This window comes from Mus caroli, chromosome 14 (assembly GCF_900094665.2).
Source record: "Mus caroli chromosome 14, CAROLI_EIJ_v1.1, whole genome shotgun sequence".
Taxonomy (NCBI): Eukaryota; Metazoa; Chordata; class Mammalia; order Rodentia; family Muridae; genus Mus; species Mus caroli.
Genome location: NC_034583.1, coordinates 25,905,010 through 25,925,754, shown reverse-complemented (window position 1 = coordinate 25,925,754; position 20,745 = coordinate 25,905,010). Strand labels below are relative to the sequence as shown.

At 42.1% G+C, this 20,745-nt stretch overlaps 1 protein-coding gene across 4 annotated transcripts in view; it reads right to left on the bottom strand.

Annotated features, from left to right (window-relative positions):
- The window catches only part of Ptpn20 (protein tyrosine phosphatase non-receptor type 20), a 54,653-nt gene extending 39,952 nt beyond the window's left edge, over window positions 1–14,701 (bottom strand). The window contains exons 1-2 of one of the 4 annotated variants that reach the window (XM_021181772.1): window positions 14,619–14,701; window positions 729–809 (exon numbers count right to left, since the gene is read on the bottom strand). Coding sequence is in view for 1 of the 4 variants with exons in the window: in XM_021181775.1 (XP_021037434.1) it covers window positions 729–738 (10 nt within the window). In the remaining 3 variants the exon portion in view is untranslated. Of the gene's footprint in view, window positions 1–178; window positions 237–728; window positions 810–14,618 lie in introns of those variants that run through there. The other 3 variants (XM_021181775.1, XM_021181773.1, XM_021181774.1) reach the window with 3 other exon arrangements.
- Between the last annotated feature and the right edge of the window lie 6,044 nt (window positions 14,702–20,745).

Below are 20,745 nucleotides of genomic sequence, written 5' to 3'. Positions count from 1 at the left end.
TTCCTTCAGCAATTAATTAATAAGCTTAATCAGATCTTAGGTGTGATTTTAAATTTATGTGAGTTGCATTTTTAATTTCTTGGAAATTCTACTTTAAAACAGAAGAAAAAAATATATCTTTGTTTATAGAAGGAAACGTACAGAAGCATTCCAGCTGATAGTGAGGCAAAGGACTCACCTGTGGAGCACTGAGGAGCACTGAGGAGCACTCCCAGAGGCAGAGCTGAGATGCTGAGCTTTGTGCTAAGAACCTCTGATAATGGCAGTCCTCTGTCCTTCCAACCACATAGTTAAACATGTGTTCAACAGCTCTTTTTAATTAGAGCCAAAATTAATTTCCCTTGGAATTCTGTCTGTTAAGTTCTAAATATTCCTTAGTAAGTAGAGACCTAATTTCTTATTTAACATCAGGGTTTAAATATGTCATACCTCATACCTGACAGCCCACCAAAAAAAATGTGTGAAAAACTCAAATTTAGTGACTTGTTCTCCTTACATAAATATGCATAAATTAGATTGCTCTAGTTCAGGAATAAGTAGGGTAAAATATTTATTAATTTATACCCAATAATCACCAGATCCAATCTACAAAAGTAAAAAAGCCATCCAAACAATGTTTTATGCCTTTAAAATTTTGTTTCTAGCATGGCTAGGAGGTTTTTAAAACAAAATTTTTGTTTCTTTTTCTATATAAAGATAACCAATATTCAAAGTGACAATTAAGTTACCATTGATCATTTCATTCAAAAAAGCACACCCACTTCTGAGATGCTTTTGCCAAACTCCAGTGCAGTGAGTCAGAGATAACCCTAGAGAAAAACAAAAGGGAGACTGGATGAATGGACAGAAATTAATATTGAGTTGATGAATATTTAGTTCTCTGTTGAGCTGCAGGACAGGAATTGAACAAGGTCATACAACTCACCACTGTGGATATCAGGCTATGCCCTATTCCTAAGTTACTCCACACTGTATAAAACAGTGCTTTTTCAGGCTGTGGTATCCCCTATGAGATATCATTCTACAAGCAGCTTTTAACTTCATGCAGCTAAGTATACGGAAAGTATTGCACCCTTGAGTGGAGCGAGAAGGTAAGCGATTTCCAACAGAGGTTACTGCAGTCATTTCTGCTGGTTACTGTGTGTGTCTGATATGAAAGAATTACTTTGTTTTTTCTCTCAGTCAGACCTCCACACCTCTGCTGCTGCTGCACCTGATGGGATGTTGTTTGCCTGTCTTGCTGCTGCTTCTCTTTGCTACTTGCTATTCTTTTACTTTTGCTTTCCACTTAAGCTCACTCATTTGAAACCCCAAATATGGCTATCATAGATCACCCTCCAGACCAAATACAAAGGAGGCTCTCTCTCTCTCTCTCTCTCTCTCTCTCTCTCTCTCTCTCTCTNNNCTCTCTCTCTCTCTCTCTCTCTCTCTCTCTCTCTCTCTCTCTCCATGTGATAATGTAGAAAATCAAATAATTAGCCCTGAGAAGAAAGACCTAAAAGGAGGGGAAAAAAGATGCTCAGTTGAGGTGCTAAGACCAACCATTCATAATGGACTTTAGTCCGGGTAAAGATGCCACATTACTACTTATGCTCAGCACACTGCCCTGGCAGTTCCTTCCGGGGCAGATGCTGCTTGAAATACTTCTTAAAGTGCTAATGTGCCCTACTCTTAGAAGTCTACACGAGCCAAGAAAGAAGATGAACGAAGCCTCAAGAACTGAAAACTGATGAACTCCGGAACTCCACAGTCACCTGAAGATGCTCTTTCTTAAAAAATAAAAAATCCTATAAAGACAGTCCCAATACAAGTTTTTAAAGCTGTATTACCTGATATGACTCATGTCTTAACAACTGATTTTGCTTTCGTTGGGATTCTTTTCAAAATAAATGGTGTTGTCTCATCTAATTACAAAAATAGCCAGGGCTAGGGATCAGCTGAGTAGTCAGGGTGCCTGCCTCGCCTGCAAAAAGCCCCGAGTTCAATCCCTAACACCACATAAGCCAGATGTATGATGATGGTGCACACTTGTACCCTCAGTATTTAGGAAGCTAGAGACAGTAGGATTAGAACTTCAAGGTCATCCATCCTATGGCTACATTGTGAGTTGAAGGCCCATCTGGATGTATAAAACCCTGTTGACAAAAAAACAAACAAACAAACAAAAGACAGCTACTATTCCCAGTGACAGTAAATTCCCTACTGGTACGCTGCATTCACCATGTTACTGATTACTCTACAGTACAGATATGTACGTTTTGAGGGTCACCAGGGAAGAGTGGGGAATGGGCTGACATTATCTTCTAAGCATCAACAAGGTTGTCCTATATTATGAAGAAAAGAATGTAAGGAGAGAGAAAACAATACAGATTAGAAAGGAATTAAAAACATCACATTTATTCACAAGGCCAAGGTTCTTATATGTGCTAATACTTCAATAAGGTGATTTTAGTGCAATAAAAATATAATATACTTCAGTAAAAATTGAGGTCAAATAGAAACAAGTACATAAAAACAATTTTAAGTTACTCATGAAAAACATTTTAAAGAGTCATAGCCCAACTACAGATATGAAACCAAATTGTTATCCTTCTGTGTCAATATTAAGTTTGTTGAGAAATACTATAACCATCCTCTTGAGCAGTGAACAATTTAAAAATTCCAAAAGCACTAGGATTCTATGTCAACAATGCTTAGGAAGTTGTAGTCAGGGAACTAACAGTTACGAGCCAGACTCTGAGCCTTTTCTGACTGAACAGGGTCACTTAAAACATCTTTTCGTTGCTCTCTTGCTTTGTTCGAGGCAGGGAACCATTAGGTATCCCTGATCAAACTGTTCTCAAACTCTCGGAGCTCTGCCTGCCTCTGCCTCCCAAGTGCTAGGGTTAAAGGTGTGAGTCACTACACCCAGCTTTTTTTGAAATTTATTACTGCTGTTGTTGCCATAATCATCTTTTTAAAGCAACACCACATTCTGGAATATTTCTGCTATTCTGTACTGAAGAATATGATCCGCTGTTTCATTCATGACTTCAGCAAAGCCCTTGCAAGCTTCTGACCCTCGGAGCCATCTGCCATAGAAGCATGCCTCTACTTGCACGAGTGCTTTATTTTAAATACACAGTTCTTTACCTCCTGATTCACAGGGTAGAGATGAAGCACTCTAACGGAGATCATGCCAGTCACAAGCAACACACAGTACTTACAAGCACAAACAAAAGTTGACACTGCAAACCCAAAACTCTTCTCTTAGAAAAATGTCTGCTTGGGAAACTGCGGGAATGACTAATCAACATCTGGCCCAGCTTGAGACCCATGCCATGGGAGAGTTCATCCCTGACAATTAATGATAGTCTGCTATATTTGCACCCAGGTGCCTAGCATAACTGTGATCGGAGAGACTTCCCTCAGCAACTGATGGAAACAGATGCAGAGACTCACAGCCAAACATTAGGTGGAGCTGGAGGAATCCTGTGGAAGAGGGAGAGAAAGGATTGAAGGAGCCAGAGAGGTTAAGGATACCACAAGAAAACCTATAGTAACAACTAAGCAGGTCCCACAGAGACTGAGCCACCTAACAGAGAGCATGCATAGGACAAACCTAGGCCCTCCGCATACATGTAGCAGTTGTGCAGCTCGGTCTTCATGTGGGATTACTAAGAGCAGGAATAGGGGCTATCTCTGACTCTATGGCCTGCCTTTGGATTCCTTTCCCCTGACTGGGCTGCCTTGAGTAGCCATAATAGAAGAAAATGTGTCTAGTCCTACTACAACTTGATATGCCAAGGTGGATTATTATTCATAGGAGGCCTCCCCTTTTCTGAGGAGAGAGGGAGAGCTGGAGGATGTGGGAGGGGAGTTGAGATAAGGATGTAAAGTTAATTCGGTAGGTAGGTAGGTGGGTAGGTAGGTAGGTAGGTAGGTGGGTAGGCAGGTAGGTAGGTGGGTAGGTAGGTAGGTAGGTAGTGAATTTGAAAAAAATGTCTGCATGAAAGTCTGGCCCTTAGTTGACGTCTGGTCTAAAAAATAACAAAATGTTTCATTGGCATTCTTCTCCCCAAGATAAACTGCCTGAAAGGATTACTGGGATGGTAAGAACCAAACCTAAGAAGTAGTGGGACTAGAGAGCAGCCAGTACCTTCAGCATCTACAGAAGACAGGAAAGCAACAGAGGGTCTGTGGATCCACGAGTCACTCAGCTACCTAGTCGCTCAGTAACAGTCAGGTGGCTGGAGTGCTTTTGCTCTACACAAACAGAAAACATGGGGAGCAAAGGCAAAGCTCTTCTAGTGCACTTCACGGGAAGCGTCTGAATCTCTTGGCATTAGACAGCTGTAAGCATCAGCAACAGACAAGCTGAGGCAACAGCAGGTAGTGCCTCCCAGCATCACAACTCTGATGAAAGCCTTGGGCAAGTGCACCCAGGTCCAAGAGTCCACCAAGACTCCTAACCCTACGGCAACAAGTGTGACAGCTTTTCTGTAAGCCTAAGAACTCAGCTCTTGATAGTGGCTAGTTTTATAGTGCCAAGGTGTAGGGTGTCTTAAGACTTTTGGCCCATGTATTAATCAAGGTTCTTTACAGGAACAGAGCTGAGGGGGAAAGGGAGGGGAGAGAGGAAGAGAAAAAGGGAGGGACAAAGGGAGGGAGGGTGTGTTTATGTTTGTGCACACATATGTTTATTAGAATGGCCTACAGGCTATGGTCCAAGTAGTCCAACAATAGATGTCTTCCAACAAAAGGGCCAAGGATCCAGTAGTTGCTCAATCCATGAAACTGGATGTCTTGGGAGTCCCAATCTGGTGCTGGAGTCTTTAGGCTATGTTAGAATCCTGAGACGTAAGTTCTAATACCAGCGAAAGAATGCCTCAGCAAGTGCCAGTGCCAGCAAAGGCAAGCCAGTGAAGTGCAAAAGCTTCCTTCCTCCTTGTTCATTTATACCAGCTGCCATCAGAAGGTGCAGCCAAGATTTGGGGTGGATCTTCCCGCCTCAAATGATCCAATCAAAAAGGTCACCAATGTGCCCAGCTACATGGGTTTCAGTTGATTCTAGATGTAGGTGGCAGTCAAGATTAGGCCATGACTACATCAGCCATCTCTGCAACAGCTCTGCTGTTAGCTCCTTCCACTGCCACTGCTTTGCTATACTGTTTTTGTTGTTTTGTTCCTGTTTGGCCACTCCTGCAACTCCTCCACTGTTGCTGCTGTAAAGGCCTCCAACAGTTCCCTTGGCTCTCTCCTGCAGTTGTTTAAGACTCAGCCAGTCACTGTACCACTTCGGTGGCTCAGTCTGTCTGTCACTCTCCACTGCTTGGCTGCTTCTTCAGTTGTAAAGCCGCTGGCCACTGTGATTTAGCCTGTCAACTGTTCAATGTTAGTGCTGAAGCTACTCAGCTGTCGCCATCGCCTTCTCTTTCTTTTTCTGTGGTTGTTGCTATTATGGGATGCTTCAAGATTTATTGTTGCATTATACAGATGAGTGTTTTTCTTGAATGTATATATGAGCACTGTGTGCATGTCTTGGGCCTGCAGAGACCAGAACAGTATGCCAGATCCCCTGGAACTGAAATTACATATGGTTGTAAGCTGCTACATAGGTGCTGAGAACTGACCGTGAGGTCCTCTGCAAGAGCAGCAAGTGCTCTTAACCACTGAGCCATCTCCTCAACCATTCACCCAACTGTACAGCACAATCCAGGCAAGTTTCTAACACTATTAACAAGGTGTTAAACGGGCTGTAAAGATGGCTCAGTGGTTAAGAGTGCTGACTGCTCTTCTGAAGGTCCTGAGTTCAAATCCCAACAACTACTTGGTGGCTCACAACCATTCATAATGAGATCTGACGTCCTCTTCTGGAGTGTCTGAAGACAGCTACAGTGTACTTACATATAATAAATAAATAAATCTTAAAAATAAAAATAAAAAACAAGGTGTTAACCTTTCTTCATTGCTTTAAGATCTCATCAATGAAGTCCATGTTTCTAATAAAATTCTGCTCACCGTGATATATGTAGTCCCCCAAACAAATGTATGTTTTACACAATTCTCTTGTCTTTTCCAGAATCAGATCTATATTGCTACCCGTCTCGTTAAGCTTGTCTAGAGCTTTTATGCTATGTGCCTCACCACTCTTCCTGTGTCTACCCGAATGGTACCCAATTCCAAAACCTGTACCAGGATGTGTGTTAATTTCCTGGGGCTTCCAAAACAAAGTACTACACCACAAACTGGATGGCCTTCTAAAAAGAAATTTAAATATATTATCCTACACTTCTGAAAACAGAAGTTCAAGTGTCAGCAAAACCAACCCCCACCTCTCAGACAGCTTGAGGGAAGGAGCGTTGCTTTCTTCTTCTAAGACCTATGGCTCAGCAGCGGGCTTTCGTGACCCCTGGCCTTTGATCACAGTGCTGCCTCCACTGTCAAATCACATTCCCCTGTGTGTCTATATTTGAATGTCTCTTTTCCTACAAGAGCACAAGTTATTGGTTGGAACTTTCATTTCATTTATTTACTTCTGAAAAGGCCTTATTTCCAAATAACGTCATAGTACCAAGTGCCAGGTTTAGAATTTTAAAGCATCTTTTAGGAAGTCAAAATTCAAAATACAACAATTAAAAGGATAAAATCTAGTTAATCTAAGGTCTGGCAATGAATTTTTTGTTGTCTTTACTGCTGTTGCCTATTTGTTTGCTTCCTTGCTTGTTTGGTTTTGGCGACAAAGTCTCACTACATACACTCCAGTGCCCTGGGGACCCATGTGCAGCTCAGATGGCACTGAACTGTGTTAATCCTCTTTTCCCATGCTCCTGAGTGCTACGGTTACAGATATGTGCCACCACACTCAGCTGGCAATAAGTTTGTCTACTTTAGTAAATTAAAAAACAATTTCTATTTTTAAAGACATTGCTGAGAATAAAGAGAGAAAAAGACCCAGAGAAAATATTTACAGAACAGATAATCCAAACGTTACAAAGAATTCTTAACATTAAGCAAGAAAACAAACCAATTTAAAATAAAAGATCTAAACTGATAACTCGACAAAGAAATAAACAGATGTCTAATATGTTTCACATTCTACATTATTAAGTAATTTGCTAATCAAAACCAAACACCACTACTTATCTGTTATAGTGGCTAATTAACAATACCAAATACTCGTGAGAATGCAGAACATTAGAAGTAAGTCACTGCTGGTGGGAAGGGAATATGGTGTAGTTACCCTGGCAGACAGTTTTAGCTTATCCTTACAAAGCTAACATAGTATTATCTACCATGAGATCCAGTTACCATTCTCTGGAGTTTTCAATATTTGTAGCCATTTTATTCATAATCATCAAAAACTAGAAACAACTAAGACATGCTTCAGTATATGGATGGATACATTGTGATATGTCCTTCAAAGGACTGCTACTGAAGAAGAAACAAATGAGCTCTCAGGCCAGGTGAGATGTGGAGGTATCTTAATGAATGTCACTAAGGGAAAGAGACAAATGTGCACAGGCATACTGGCTGACTCCAACTAAGGAACACTGTGGAAAGGGTAAAGCTGGAAAGACAAGATGGGCCAGTGGGTGGCAGGGGTTTGGAGAGTATGTACAAGGATGAATCAGTAGAGCAACAGGGGTTTTTTAAGAAATAATATTGTAACTGTAGAAATACAATACAGTTTTCAAATCTAGAGAAATATGCTAGACAAAGAGTAAACCCTAGTGATAAGTAGAGGCTTTTGATGATACTAACGCACAGTGAATACTAAGTAGCAAATGTATCTAAGTAATAAAAGATAATAACAGGAGATAGTAGAGATGAAGATGAATATGGGCTCTCTATATTCCTCAGTTTCTCTATACCTTTAAAAACTCCTTTTAAAAAGCCTATGGGAAAAAGATTTAAACAAATGAGACAAGAAATGTTTATAACTGTCTGGAGCAAAAATAATAATTATACCATAGAATTTATAACATCTATACAATAAAATGTATAACAAGCATAGGCCAAAGTATGTGCATATGCTATAAGAGCATGCAGATATGAAATTATTACATTCTATGTGAAATGAGGCATTATTAAAAACAGACTGTGATATACTGTAAGACTAAAACAACTAAGAAGAGGAAGGAGCAGAAGGGAGGAAGTGCAGCAGCTAAGATCAAGAAAAAAATGAAAGGATTCTTTAAAACTTTCCTATCTTGGGGCTGGAGAGATGGCTCAGCGGCTAAGAGCACTGACTGCTCTTCAGAAGGCCCCGAATTTGCATCCCAACAACCACATGATGGCTCACAATCATCTGTAATGAGATCTGATGCCCTCTTCTGGGGTGTCTGAAGACAGCTACAGTGTACTTACATATAATAAATAAATCTTAAAACAAAACAAAACATTCCTATCTAAATAAAAAAGGGATGAGAAAGGATAGGCTAAAGAAACAATAGAGTCAGACACACAAAAAAAATGGGCAAGAGATCAGAGAAACATCCAAGCACAGCATAATTACATGAAATGCTCATGATCTCGTGATACAAATCAAGGAGACTGGTAAGAGTGAAAGAAACCAAGTCCTATTATCTATAATCTACAAGAAGCCCACTTTACTATAAGGTATTGATGTAAAAGAGGAGAAGATAGCCCATGCAAACACTGATAAAAAAAAAAGTAAAGAGAAGCATCAGACCGCTCAAAGTCCAACATTCTAAAAGAAGTGCCATAAAGACAGGCATCACCTAGGAAAGACCTACAGCCACTCCAGTGTGTACTTACCCACACAACCCAACTTCAAAGGTCATAGAAGAGGAGAGGAGAGATGCCAACGGTTAAAAAGAACTGGCTGCTCCTGCATAGTCCAAAACAGTAACTGCTATTTTATTACTAAGAACTGAAAATGGGAATCATGTGACTGAGAAATTCCATTTTTATTAATTTCCATTAAGTCAACTCACACTGTGTGCCTGGTGGTCATCGTCAGATAAAATAGTGCAATCACGCTATTGAGCAGACAAGAATGGGAGGAGAGGGAAGTAACAGAGAAGGAGAAGGTGGGAGCAGGAAAGGATGGAAAGGGTGAAGAAACAAATAACCAAAAGCAGGAAAGAAACAAAAAGGCCCTTCCTTATAGACCTGTCAGTGTCACTTGGACAAATAGATAGATCTTACAAATAGCTCTAGAGCAGGTTTGTAATATGGAGAGCAAGGACTAGATCCAGAAAGACACTGAGTCCTGAAACTCACTCAATGGAACTGACACAGGCCCTTTGAGGCCCTTGAGTCACCACACACAATCACCACTGGAAAACAACTGGCTCACATGCTCCCCAGCTGAGCTCTGCCCGACCTGGAGAACAGGGACAATTTAAACCAAATGTCCCACAAAGTGAAAGAGGAAACAACAACAATTACCTTTATGAGACCACCATCAACCTTGATATCAAAACCAAGACATATCTCTACAAACCAGGGTCTATCACGATTAGAGATGTAAAAAGTACCCGACAAAAGAGCACCAAGTAGAATCAATATAGTACTCTATTCATTTGGTTTTCTTTCATTTCCTTCATAAATGTTTCATAGATTTGAGAATTCAGATATTGCAGAACTTCCTTAAACATCTATATTTTTCATGCCATTGTAAATGATCGTTGAATTTTCCAATTGTCCACCTCCAGCATAGAAATACAAAACGGACATCATCATATCTGAGTCTTTGTTAGAGCCATTCACTAGTAGCCTTTCTGTAGATTCCTTAGGATTTCCTATATTATCATGACCACAAATATCTTTTCATGTTTTTTTAAAAATTTACAAATTTCATATCTTTTTCACTCTATTACATGATCAGAAATGTATATGATCAGTGTTGGGCCTTTTGTGATTTTCCACTCTTCCTCCCTCCTCAAAACGGCACAGGTGTGTATTGCTCAAAAGCAGTGTCATCATGCCATTTTCTAATAACAGCACTTCATGTGTAAGAGTGTCTGCAAAGTGTATCACTCACTGCCTCGACTTTCTTCATACCATGCACGTCTAAACATCACAAAGACTAGGTGTTTCATGTAAGGACTTATATTTGTCCACTCTGAGGTCCTCCATACAATGAACAGAAATGGTGAAACATACCATCCAGACGCCATGGCACTGGTGTAAGTACAGAAATATACCTAACCATAAAAGAACAAAAAGGTAGAAAGAATTCACACGGGGTCAATTAAACTGTGTTACAGATGCCAGGACTGTGGGAACAGGGCAGTATTTTCAACAAACAATGATGAAAAAACTGGACATCTGTATGCAAAATTATGGATTTCACCCAGTCCTTTCTTATACTATGTACAAAAATTAATGCAAATTGATCACATATCAAACCTAACCCCATAAAGCTGCCAGATGAAAACCTAGGGGAAGCCAAGTGGTCCTCGGACTGATACAGTCCTGTCTGTCAACCCAGCTCCCGAGAGGCGGAGACAGGAAGACCATGAGTACATTCAAGATCAGTCTGGACTGCATGAGAATTTGTCTAAACCATCACAAAAGTGCCCCGTGGACAGGTGAGATGGTCCAGTGCGTGGAGACGCATGCCTGCCAGGTCTGGCAACCTGAGTGGGAGGAGACGGCTGACTCCACAAAGCTGTCTGTCCTCTGGTTTCCATGCACGTGTGTGACATGTGTACACATTAGCTCCCCACAATAATAATTAACAAAATTTTTCTTAGAAGGGCACAGTGCATAGCCTGATCCCCCATCCCATGTGCATACTATGAAATCCAAGTGCCTGCCCACCCTGGAATAACAAAATCAGCATATTTGAGAATGAGATCCCAACACTGGTTGTAAAGTTCCCTCAGATGACCCCAGAGTGAGCTTCAATTTGAGAAGCACTGGAGAAATGAACCTAGGCTTAGTAACTGTCAATAACAAGACATAAACACATATGCAAGTTAATTCACCCCTTCTCAGCCTCCGGATAGCCATCTAAATTATGGGAAAGTGCGCAATCTCTCAGAGTTGGTCTAAGGTTAAGATTATACATAAAGCTCCTGATAAATGTTAATTCTCTGACCCAGGGTAAACCGGGTCAAATCTCCATTGCCAAGTGTGAGATATGCTAATCCAATCATCAATTCCTCCCAGTTTCAGTTATTTATTAGATTGGCATTCAGAAATGCTATTTTCCCCCTTCCTAATACCATGCCACCTGAAGCTATGCCTATTTTTAAAATTCCTTCTATGGAAGGAAATATTGTTGATTACGGCAGTGATCTTCAAACCTAGAGGCACAGGGGAATCAACCAGATAACATTTTAAAAGCACCAATGTCCAGACCCTACCCGAGCCATCCTAGACAATTAAATGTGAATCCCCGGGTATAGTACCAGAATGTTGGTAGTTTGACTGAAAAGAGATTATGAAACAGAGTCAGGGCTGGAAAGCACTGCTTTGCACTAATGAGATCCCAAACGAACTGCATATTTAAGTCACTCGTGGCATTCTTTTAAAATTGGTGGATCCCTTCCTACAACTTACTGGTTCTGAATCTGTGAAAATGGAGCAAACGTTCACACAGTTCTCACTGCAGGCTCACTGGGTCGCGACTTTGAAGTGTGCATTTGCTTTCTCTATCACTGTCTGTGAGCAAGGATCATCTGTAGGTTCCGCTCATCCCAAATCCCAAGCCTGTCCAGTTGCTTTCAATCAGTAACCAATGCATTCCACTTGTTAACCTCTTCATACAGTACACAGCATGCAGTTTATAGTATACCGCATACAATATACAGTAACCCTCTTACAGATTTTGGTTTGGGGTCTCTTATGTATAGCCAAATAGCCTACATCATTTGCTATGCACTGTACCCAGTATTGGCCGTGTAGATCTACTGATCTTTGGAACCAAATACCTTCAGTGGTCTGCCAGTTTAGGATACCCCTCCCCCCGTCAAAAACAATGAACTCAGACTCCAAGAATTCTGTGGCAGGCAATACCAGGACTAATGAAAAGTGGTGTCCCACTGAGGAAGCTCATATGTCCAGAGGAAATGTAAGTTATTTTTTGCACCTATAAGCAAACTGATATCCAATTATTTTCCTCATACAGACAATACAACTAGAAGGGTTTTGGAAAAAGCAAGCCCCAAGGGAGAAGAAATAGTCCGGTGTCTGAACCCTAAGAAAACACAATGGCTGGATGATCTTAATGGAAATACTCAGCGAGTAAAATACTTCTATGAAGTCACCACATTAACTCCTTTGATCCTTACCATAACCTTATCAGGCATCTAGTATTGTTTCCACATCATCAATTTTTAGAAAAAGAAACACAGGAGTTGAATGATCTGCTGACAATCACATAATAAGGCAGTTTAGGACACAGCTGATCTGGCTTTGGGGCCAAATACTTTTAAGTATTCCAATGAAGTTGTAGAAGTATGGCCAAGCAGTTGGGAAAAAAAAAAAAAAGATAAAGTCTACCACAAAAACTAGAAACTGGAGCTCAGTCAATATCAGCCATGATTATATCTTAATACTGCCCAAGTGGTCAGGGAGGAATAAATAGTCTATTAAACTGATTTTTTTTCCTGCTTGGAGATAATTGGAGCGGTAGATTTTGTAACTGTGGGTAAATTAGATCCAATATGAAAATATAGCAATTAAAATATTTTTCACAAAACCTTAGAAATTGTATTGTAATGAACTCCCAACCCACCCAGGGTTTTAGCTCCCAACACAAGCGGCCAGAATTACAAAGCTTCATAAACACAACCGAACCAGGAGCAGATGCCTAAAGACAGCTAGCTGTAAACTTCAGTGAAATCCGGTCTGACTGAAGAACGTGCCAAAGAAGATCCTCTCTGTTGGTAAGTGTCCCCTCTCTTAGGCACATTCGTACAAACAGAAAAAGCAAGCAAAATGAGAGTATAGTAATATAATGTCAAAGAGATATTATATTATAATATGCCTGGCAATGACGGATGCTTTTCATGAGTCCAATTCATTTAATCTTTGTAAAACCTTCCCAAGGTTGAATACATGCACAGGAAAACACACACACACACACACACACACACACACACACACACACACACACACACTGGCTGGTCTCACAAATCCTTGGTTACAAAGGCGCTTAACACTACAGCAATTCAATCCCGTTTTGTTTCGTGTTTCCTTTCCTATTCCACAGAAGGACTATGTCACTGAGTTCTCCTCCAATGATGTTTGTTCCTATCCCACACCAGCCTCACTCCTGACACACAGGTCTTCCTCTATTACCAACCCGATCGGCGTCTGTTTCCCGTCTACCTGCTAGCTGGCAAGAACATCAGCCAGAACTCTCCGTTCAGATTTTCAAGGACTCCCTCGGGCTAAGTTCCTCTCTCATCTGTATTCTTTCTCCCTTACCATGATCTCAATTACATTAGCATATGGACAAAATTCTAGTTTCTCCTATTAAAAAAATAAATTTGACCAAAAGGCCCCTTATTCTTATACACTAAAGCTGTGTTTAAAATGATTAAAATTATCCCAGTTGTCAAAAATTTTGGGGGGTGAATTTTGTTTCCATTTAGCCTTGGATTTTAATTTGAGGTTGTTTTGAGGCAGGCTAGACCGGGCTTTCTTGAACCTATTTTGTCGCAGCATGCTTCACAAACATCTTACACGATAGCGTTCACTATGAGTGACCACCAATTTCCCCCTTACTAAGTTGATGCTCCTCTCGTCTTTATGGAAATCTCAATCCCATCCAGTTCCAAAATGTTAACCCTAGCCCTAACATCCTCCCAGCTTTAGAACCAAATTCACACTAGTCTGTATGACTTCAATGTAAATTTGACCTCAGTTCTAAAATCTATTAGGTGACTGATGTTTTAACATTTTGTCACAATGAAAGTAAATACATCTACTTGGTGACAGATGGATTGGGACAGATGGATATGAAAAAAAAATAACATGGCAGGTGCAAGGTGCGCTGTAAAGTTCTTCGCAAGTACATTCTTTGTGTGCTATACAGATATCGCACACTCAACATCAAAACACACTTCTAACCGGAAAACATCACTCTTCTCACCCCGCTCTCCATGATTTTGATTCAACCTTGCCTTGTTACCGCCCTCTTGGAATATGAAGGTCGGGAGCTTGCTTACTCCTTTCTTGTACACCCAGCTTCTAGAACATGTCCCGGGCACACTTTCCCCAACAGTTACGGGTTCATTGTTTTGGTTTTTTTTTTTTTTTCTCTAGACACCCCAACCAACCCTGACTGGCTTGAGTGTCCATGGCGCCTTTGGTCTCCAATCCTTTGGTCATCAAAGCCTGGTCTTAAGACCCAGAAGAGCTTATTGCCAAGCCTATCAGAAACACGCATCTCTGCAGGACTCCCAAACCTTCCTCTACCGCACACCAGGGTCGGCAGGTCACACCTGTCACCCGGACACAGGTCACCCCTCGGGTAGGCCTAGTCCAGCCCTCCCGCCCCCATGATCAGGCTCACTCCACAGGCCCCAGGGAGCCTCGGAGTCCAGCCTGTGCTCGAGGCCTCCGTGCACTAATTAACCCCTTCTCCATGAAAGGCAGAGGAAGGACTCCTCGTCACACCTCAGCACCCCCTGAACCGGCCCACCTCTCCTCACCTGGGCCTGTCGGCCTCGGGCCCCAACCGCCTCACCAGGAGGTTCGCGCCCGAGCCTCGATGTGTCCAATCCCGGAGACTGCCACGAGCCTGCGCGCTGCTGTCCTATCCTGAGCTGGTGTAAGCCTGGTCAGAAAGGACCGTACTTCCCCTGCTGGTCATCTGAGGAACTTCAGCGCCCACCTTGAGTCCTGCAGTTAAGTTTCCTGCAGCCTGGGCATTTCCCTCTCAGGCCAGGCTCCTAAACGCAAATGTGAGAGCAGTCTCTAAGCCGCCTGCTGAATCCCAAGGGAGTGAGATGGGGAACCCTCCTTTTATATTTTATATTTTAAGACGAGAGCAACGCAGACAGATTAGTCCAAAAGGAATCCCTAGTCTTTGCCAGAATAGGAAGTCAATCAGTTGAAACAGTTTCAACTAGATTGCTCAGAGAACAAGAACTCAAGACGTAGACATTGCCCTAAAGTATGAAGCTAGAATAACTTGTCTTGACAAGAATAACTCTATCCATTTAGTCCAGTCCCCTTGAAATTATGACAAGATGTGTATGCTGCACTGAGCCCCAACTTTTCATGTTTGTCCAAGAAGAAAGCCACACATCTGAGCTGCTATGTAGCTTGATAGCAAGAGCTACCCTTTATTTAGGGATGGAGCAGTGTGCTTCCTGTTCCGGGCTTCAAGGATAGGAGACACCCTCTCTTCATTGGTAATCTTTCTAAGCCTTGTGTTTCACTAACTGTAAGTAGCATGTAGCATCTTACTGGTCTGACCATAAGCAAAGTCATCACTTTGTTTCCAGAGAACAGGTCACATCAAGAAACATTCCAACTTTTGTCTCAGTGGTTCAAAGGAGACAGCATTATGGATGTTGGCTGATGCAAGGAACAGAAGCCACGGTTCCTCTATGCTTACACCACCCCCATCTTCCCTTTCTGCTTCTAACACCACTATCTCCCCCTTGGTCCTGCAGAAAGTAGGGATGGATGCCCTTATGGGCCAGACAATGATCCCAAAACAGAGTCTGAAAAACCTGGTGACCAAAGTTCCTCTTCTCATTGACCCAGAACTTAACCTCACAGGGCTTCCTACCACATTGCCAACCCCTTGCTTCATGATGCAGGCCTGGTCCTACTCTCCAGCCCACCAGCCCAGGTCTCAGCTTTGCATATCTGGTTCCATTCTTCCACAGCCCCATTCAGCTTGGCAGACAAATGTATCTGGTGGTCCTGGGCCTGCTGTTCCTCAGTTCCCACCAGTCTATTATTTTTGATGCTATAAGAAAACACCTGAGGCTGAGTACAGTAGACTCCACCCATGGGAATACTTTTCAACAGCCCCCGTAGATGCCTGAAATCACGGATGGTAACAGACCCGTATTATATACTCTTCTTGCCACATATATATATAAACACTAGGAAGCTTAATTTATGAAGAAAATACAGTAAGATATGCTTAACAGTATTCATAATAAGTAGAAATTTTTAAATAATTTATTGTAATAAAACTACCACCATCCTACTCTTGCATTCTGTAGCCATTATTAAATGAGAGTTATTGGAACAAAGTACTGAGATATCATGAAAGTCTCTCAGAAAACCAAGAAGGGTATTGATTGGCCAATGAGTGGGTACCATATGCTGGATGGATACAGTTGATAGAATTATTCATGGTTCAGGCATATGGACTAGAAGAAGTTGGGCTTTTACCATACTGAGAATTTTAATGCTAAACCGATAAATTATTTGGAAAGATTTTCCATTAAACGTTTTTAGACCACAGTTGACCACAGGTAACTAAAACTTAAAAAAAAAAAATCAAAACTGTGGATAATGAAGGGTCTCTGTGATTTACCAAGTGTCTTAGTAAGGGTTTTACTGCTGTGCACAGACACCATAAGAAAGGCAACTCTTATAAGGACAATATGAGGTTCAGGCCATTATCATCAAGGCAGGAGCATGGAGCACCCAGGCAGGCATGATGCAGGAAGAGCTAAGAGTTATACATCTTGCTTAGAAGGTAAACAGAAGACTGGCTTCCAGGCAGCTAGGATGAGGGTCTTAAAGCCCATACCCACAGCGACACACTCCCTCAACCAAGGCCACACCTATTCTAACAAAGCTACACCTTCAAATAGTGCAACTCCCTGGGCCAAGCATATTCAAACCACCACATTCTATTCCCTGGCCCCATAGGCTTGGTCAAACATATGAGTCTATGGGGGCCATACCTAAACATAACATGATGCAGAAATGTATTTAGAGCAACTTCCAATGTTCCTAATAGTCTATAGCAGTCTTTTTTTTTTTAATGTCTATAGCAGTCTTAACAATGTTAAAAGTCCAAAGTCCTAAGACTCTTCTAAGATTCATCTAATCATTTCCAAAGCAAGACAAAAAAAACTATCTGGGCAAACTCCAAACTCTCATTCTCCATGTCTGATTTCAAGGCAGTCTTCAGATCTCCAACTCCTTTTGCATCTTCGTTGACTACATCAAATTTCTTTCTCCTGGCCTGGTTTCACTCCCTGTTGGCAGCTTTCCTTGGCAGAGCTCTGGCATCTTTAACATCTTGAGGGTTATCTTCATCCAAGTCATCTTCAATTTACAGTTTCTTGTTCCAATGTCTGTGATCCACACATGATCTTCTGGCCTCCTCCAAAGGGCTTAGGTCACATCTTCAGTTTTGCTCTCTGTAGAACTCTAAGCTCTAATTAACTCCACTCCACTACCACTGCTATTCTTGGTGTTCATCTTATGGTACTGGCATCTCCAATACACTGGGATCTTCTACTGCAGCCAGGCTTCACCAATATCCTTTCATAGGCACTGTTCATAATGCCAAGCCACAACTTCTTTGCATGATTCCTTCAGTCCTGAACTATCAACTACAACTGAGACTATACCTTCGCCAATGGCCTTCTCTGGCTGCTCACAGTGCCAAGCCTCAACTGATTTTCATGACCCCTTCATACCTTCAAAACCAGTACCACACTGGGTGGGTAATTCTTACACATTATCAAGTCCAGCTGCAGCATGAGGCATACCCTTGGCTATCTCTGGAACACAGCTTCTTTGTGTCCCAAAGAAAACACTTCCCAGATTTCACCTCAGTGATGCAGGTCTCTTCTTAATCACATCTAATTTCTTAGGTCCAGCTAACCAGTAACAATTGTTCTAGTAGTTCCTTCTATTTTTGACTCTAAAGCCAGAGCCCCATGGCTGAAGCTACTGAGTTCTGCTGCTTGCTGGAGCTGGAAGATGGCCCATTGTTCTATTGCATTATCACCAGCTTTCTGTGTTCCAACTCCTTCACTGCCTAACCTTGGATGTTCTGGAACTTGTTCTGTAGATTGACCTTGAACTTAGAGACCTGCATAGTTCTGTCACCTGAATGCTAAAATCAAAGATGTGGACTTAAGCTTTTCTCTACTTGGAACTTGCTCTATACCAGACTGGCCTTGAACTCAGAGACCTGCTTGCTTCTGTCTCCTGGGATTGAAAGTATGTACCACCATGTTTGGACCTAAACTTAGCTGGGTGGGATATTGTCCCGTTGTCACCACTCCCTTAATCTGTTTTTCTCCTTGAATTTAGGATTCAGCTCCATTTCATTTCCTGGTGCCCCTTTATTATTTGAACCATACATTTTATGTTTTTCCTTTCTCAGATTGCTCCTTTTCATTAAAGCTCTTCATAAGAGTAGACTTTAGTATCCATACAACAGAATTTATACCAGCTTGTTTTGAGACTTCCTTTGTCAAAGCAATTAATCTAAATCTCTTCACCTTAGTTAGTCTCAGGCAGATTCTTCAGACAGTAGCAAAAAGCAGCCATGTTCTTTACCAAAATATCACAAAAACAGTTTTGAGGCCACGTACTAGCATTTTTCTCCATTGAAACTCCTTGGGCCAGCAGGACTGCACAGTTCAAATCATCTTCCATATTCTTACTAGGAATTAAGCTCCACTTAAAGTTTTTAATGGCTTTACAAATCCAAAGTCCCAAAATTCACATTCTTCCAAACAAAAACTTGGTCAGGCCTGTCACAGCAATACACCAGTCCCTGGTACCGAATTCTGTTTTAGTTAGGATTTTACTGCTGTGAACAGACACTATGACCAAGGCAACTCTTCTAAAGAACAACATTTAATTGGGGCTGGCTTACAGGTTCAGAGTTTCAGTCCATTAACATCAAGAAGGGAGAATGGAAGCATCCAGGCAGGCATGGCACTAATGGAGCTGAGAGTTCAACATTTTCATCTGAAGGCTTCTAGCAGAATACTGCTTCCAGGCAACTAGGATGAGGGTCTTAAAGTCCACATCCACAGTGACACACTTACTTCAACAAGACCACACCTACTCTAACAAGGCCACACCTCCAAATAATGGATCCCCCTGGGCCAAGCATATTCAAACCACCACACAAAGAATGCCAATTTTTTTCTTATAGTTCTAGAGAATGGGAAGTCCAAAATCAGGGAGCCAGAACCTGGCAAGAGCCTTTGTACTGTGTCCTTCAGAAAAGAAAACACTGTTTCACCATCTTGCAGAAGACAGAAAGGATGAAGAAGGAAAGGGACCAACCCCCCTCCCCTGTTCCATCAGTTCTACCCATGAGGATCCTACCCAAGGTCCCAAATCAGTCAATTCCAGCATGGGGATTTTTACTTTGATTGAGGGATCTTGGTTGGTTGATTGGGAACAAACCTTCAGAACACCACACTGGGGAGGTTGAGCTGGAAGACAGCAGTCACCTGTCCAAGGAGGCAGTTGGGCTTCTGGCATACCAGGCTTTGCCATCTCTGCTGCTAATCTGAGTACCCCGACTCCTGTCGGAATGTCCCCTAAAGACTAAGCAATATCTACTGTCTGCTGAGCTGGAATTCATCTATTCACCCCTTACAAGGGCAAGACCTGGTTGCTAAGATGGCCTCTCATTCCAAGCTATGGGTTAGAAAGGACCCTAGTAGGTACCCAGACCCAGAACCTCAGGATCCTATGTTATTTTTATTTTGCCTGTAAAATATTTTATGTAATAGTCATACATGCATAGGGCTATGAACCTTTCCCTGCTCTGCTCTCCAACAATTTCTCCTTTATTCCTCTCATCATATTTTCCTCTCAATTTCATGTGCTCACTTTTGTATCTCTTGAACACCCACTGAGTACATTTAGTGCTCTTAATAATCTTATTGGTATAGACCTATATACCTGTAGCATGAGTAGTCTCTGAGGGTCCTCATTCTTGAAGAAAACTGACTGCCCCTCCACCACAGCCATAAGTTGCCAATATCCTTCATGCAACCCATGTATGGTGGGATTTTGGCTGGCCTGATCTTGTGCAGATCTTATGTGGGCAGTCACAGCCTCTGTGATTTTATGTGCATAAAAGCACTGTCGTTTCCAGAAAATACTGATTTGCTACAGAAATCTATTTCCTCTGACTCTCACAATATTTCCACCCCTCTTTCTAGATGATCCCTAAGCCTTGATGGCAGGTAGTATGACATAGATGTCTGTGGGTCCACATTCTACCCTGCCACTGGGGTATGGAACACAGCCACTGAGAAAGCGAAATGCATGGAGTGTTTGACTGTTTCTCCCTGTACCATTTGGGTGCTGGACTTTAGGGAAGTGCTGAGACACTGCTCAGGGGGTAGGAAAACACAGTCTAAGATGGGGGAGGCTGAAGTTGGAGTTCCCTGACTCTCAGACACCCAGTCACTGCTGGGGTGTCACAGGAACAAAGGATGGGGGAGCCATGAGCCTATGAAGAGGCCGGAACCATTGGAGGCCCATGGGCTGAGGATGACAATGAACCCAGGCCAGGGAAATGGGGAACTCCAGCTTGAGCTCATTGGTGAAGGTAGTAGCAGTTGTCTAGAAGTGCAGAGAGGCCTTCTAAGACTGCAACTCTGTAAGCAAAAGCCTTCTCCATGCTCCCCATGAAGAGTAAAAAAATACTGACTGCCCTAAGGACATGGGCCCCGGCCCCCTGCCAGATGGCCTAATTACCTGGAACTTTTGAAAAAAACAACCACAGAATGTTTCAATGTCCCAGGTGCCTTGAAGCAAACATCCGCCCCTAGATTTCCCCTATTTCCTCCCCGATTCTCCCCCTAGTCTGTG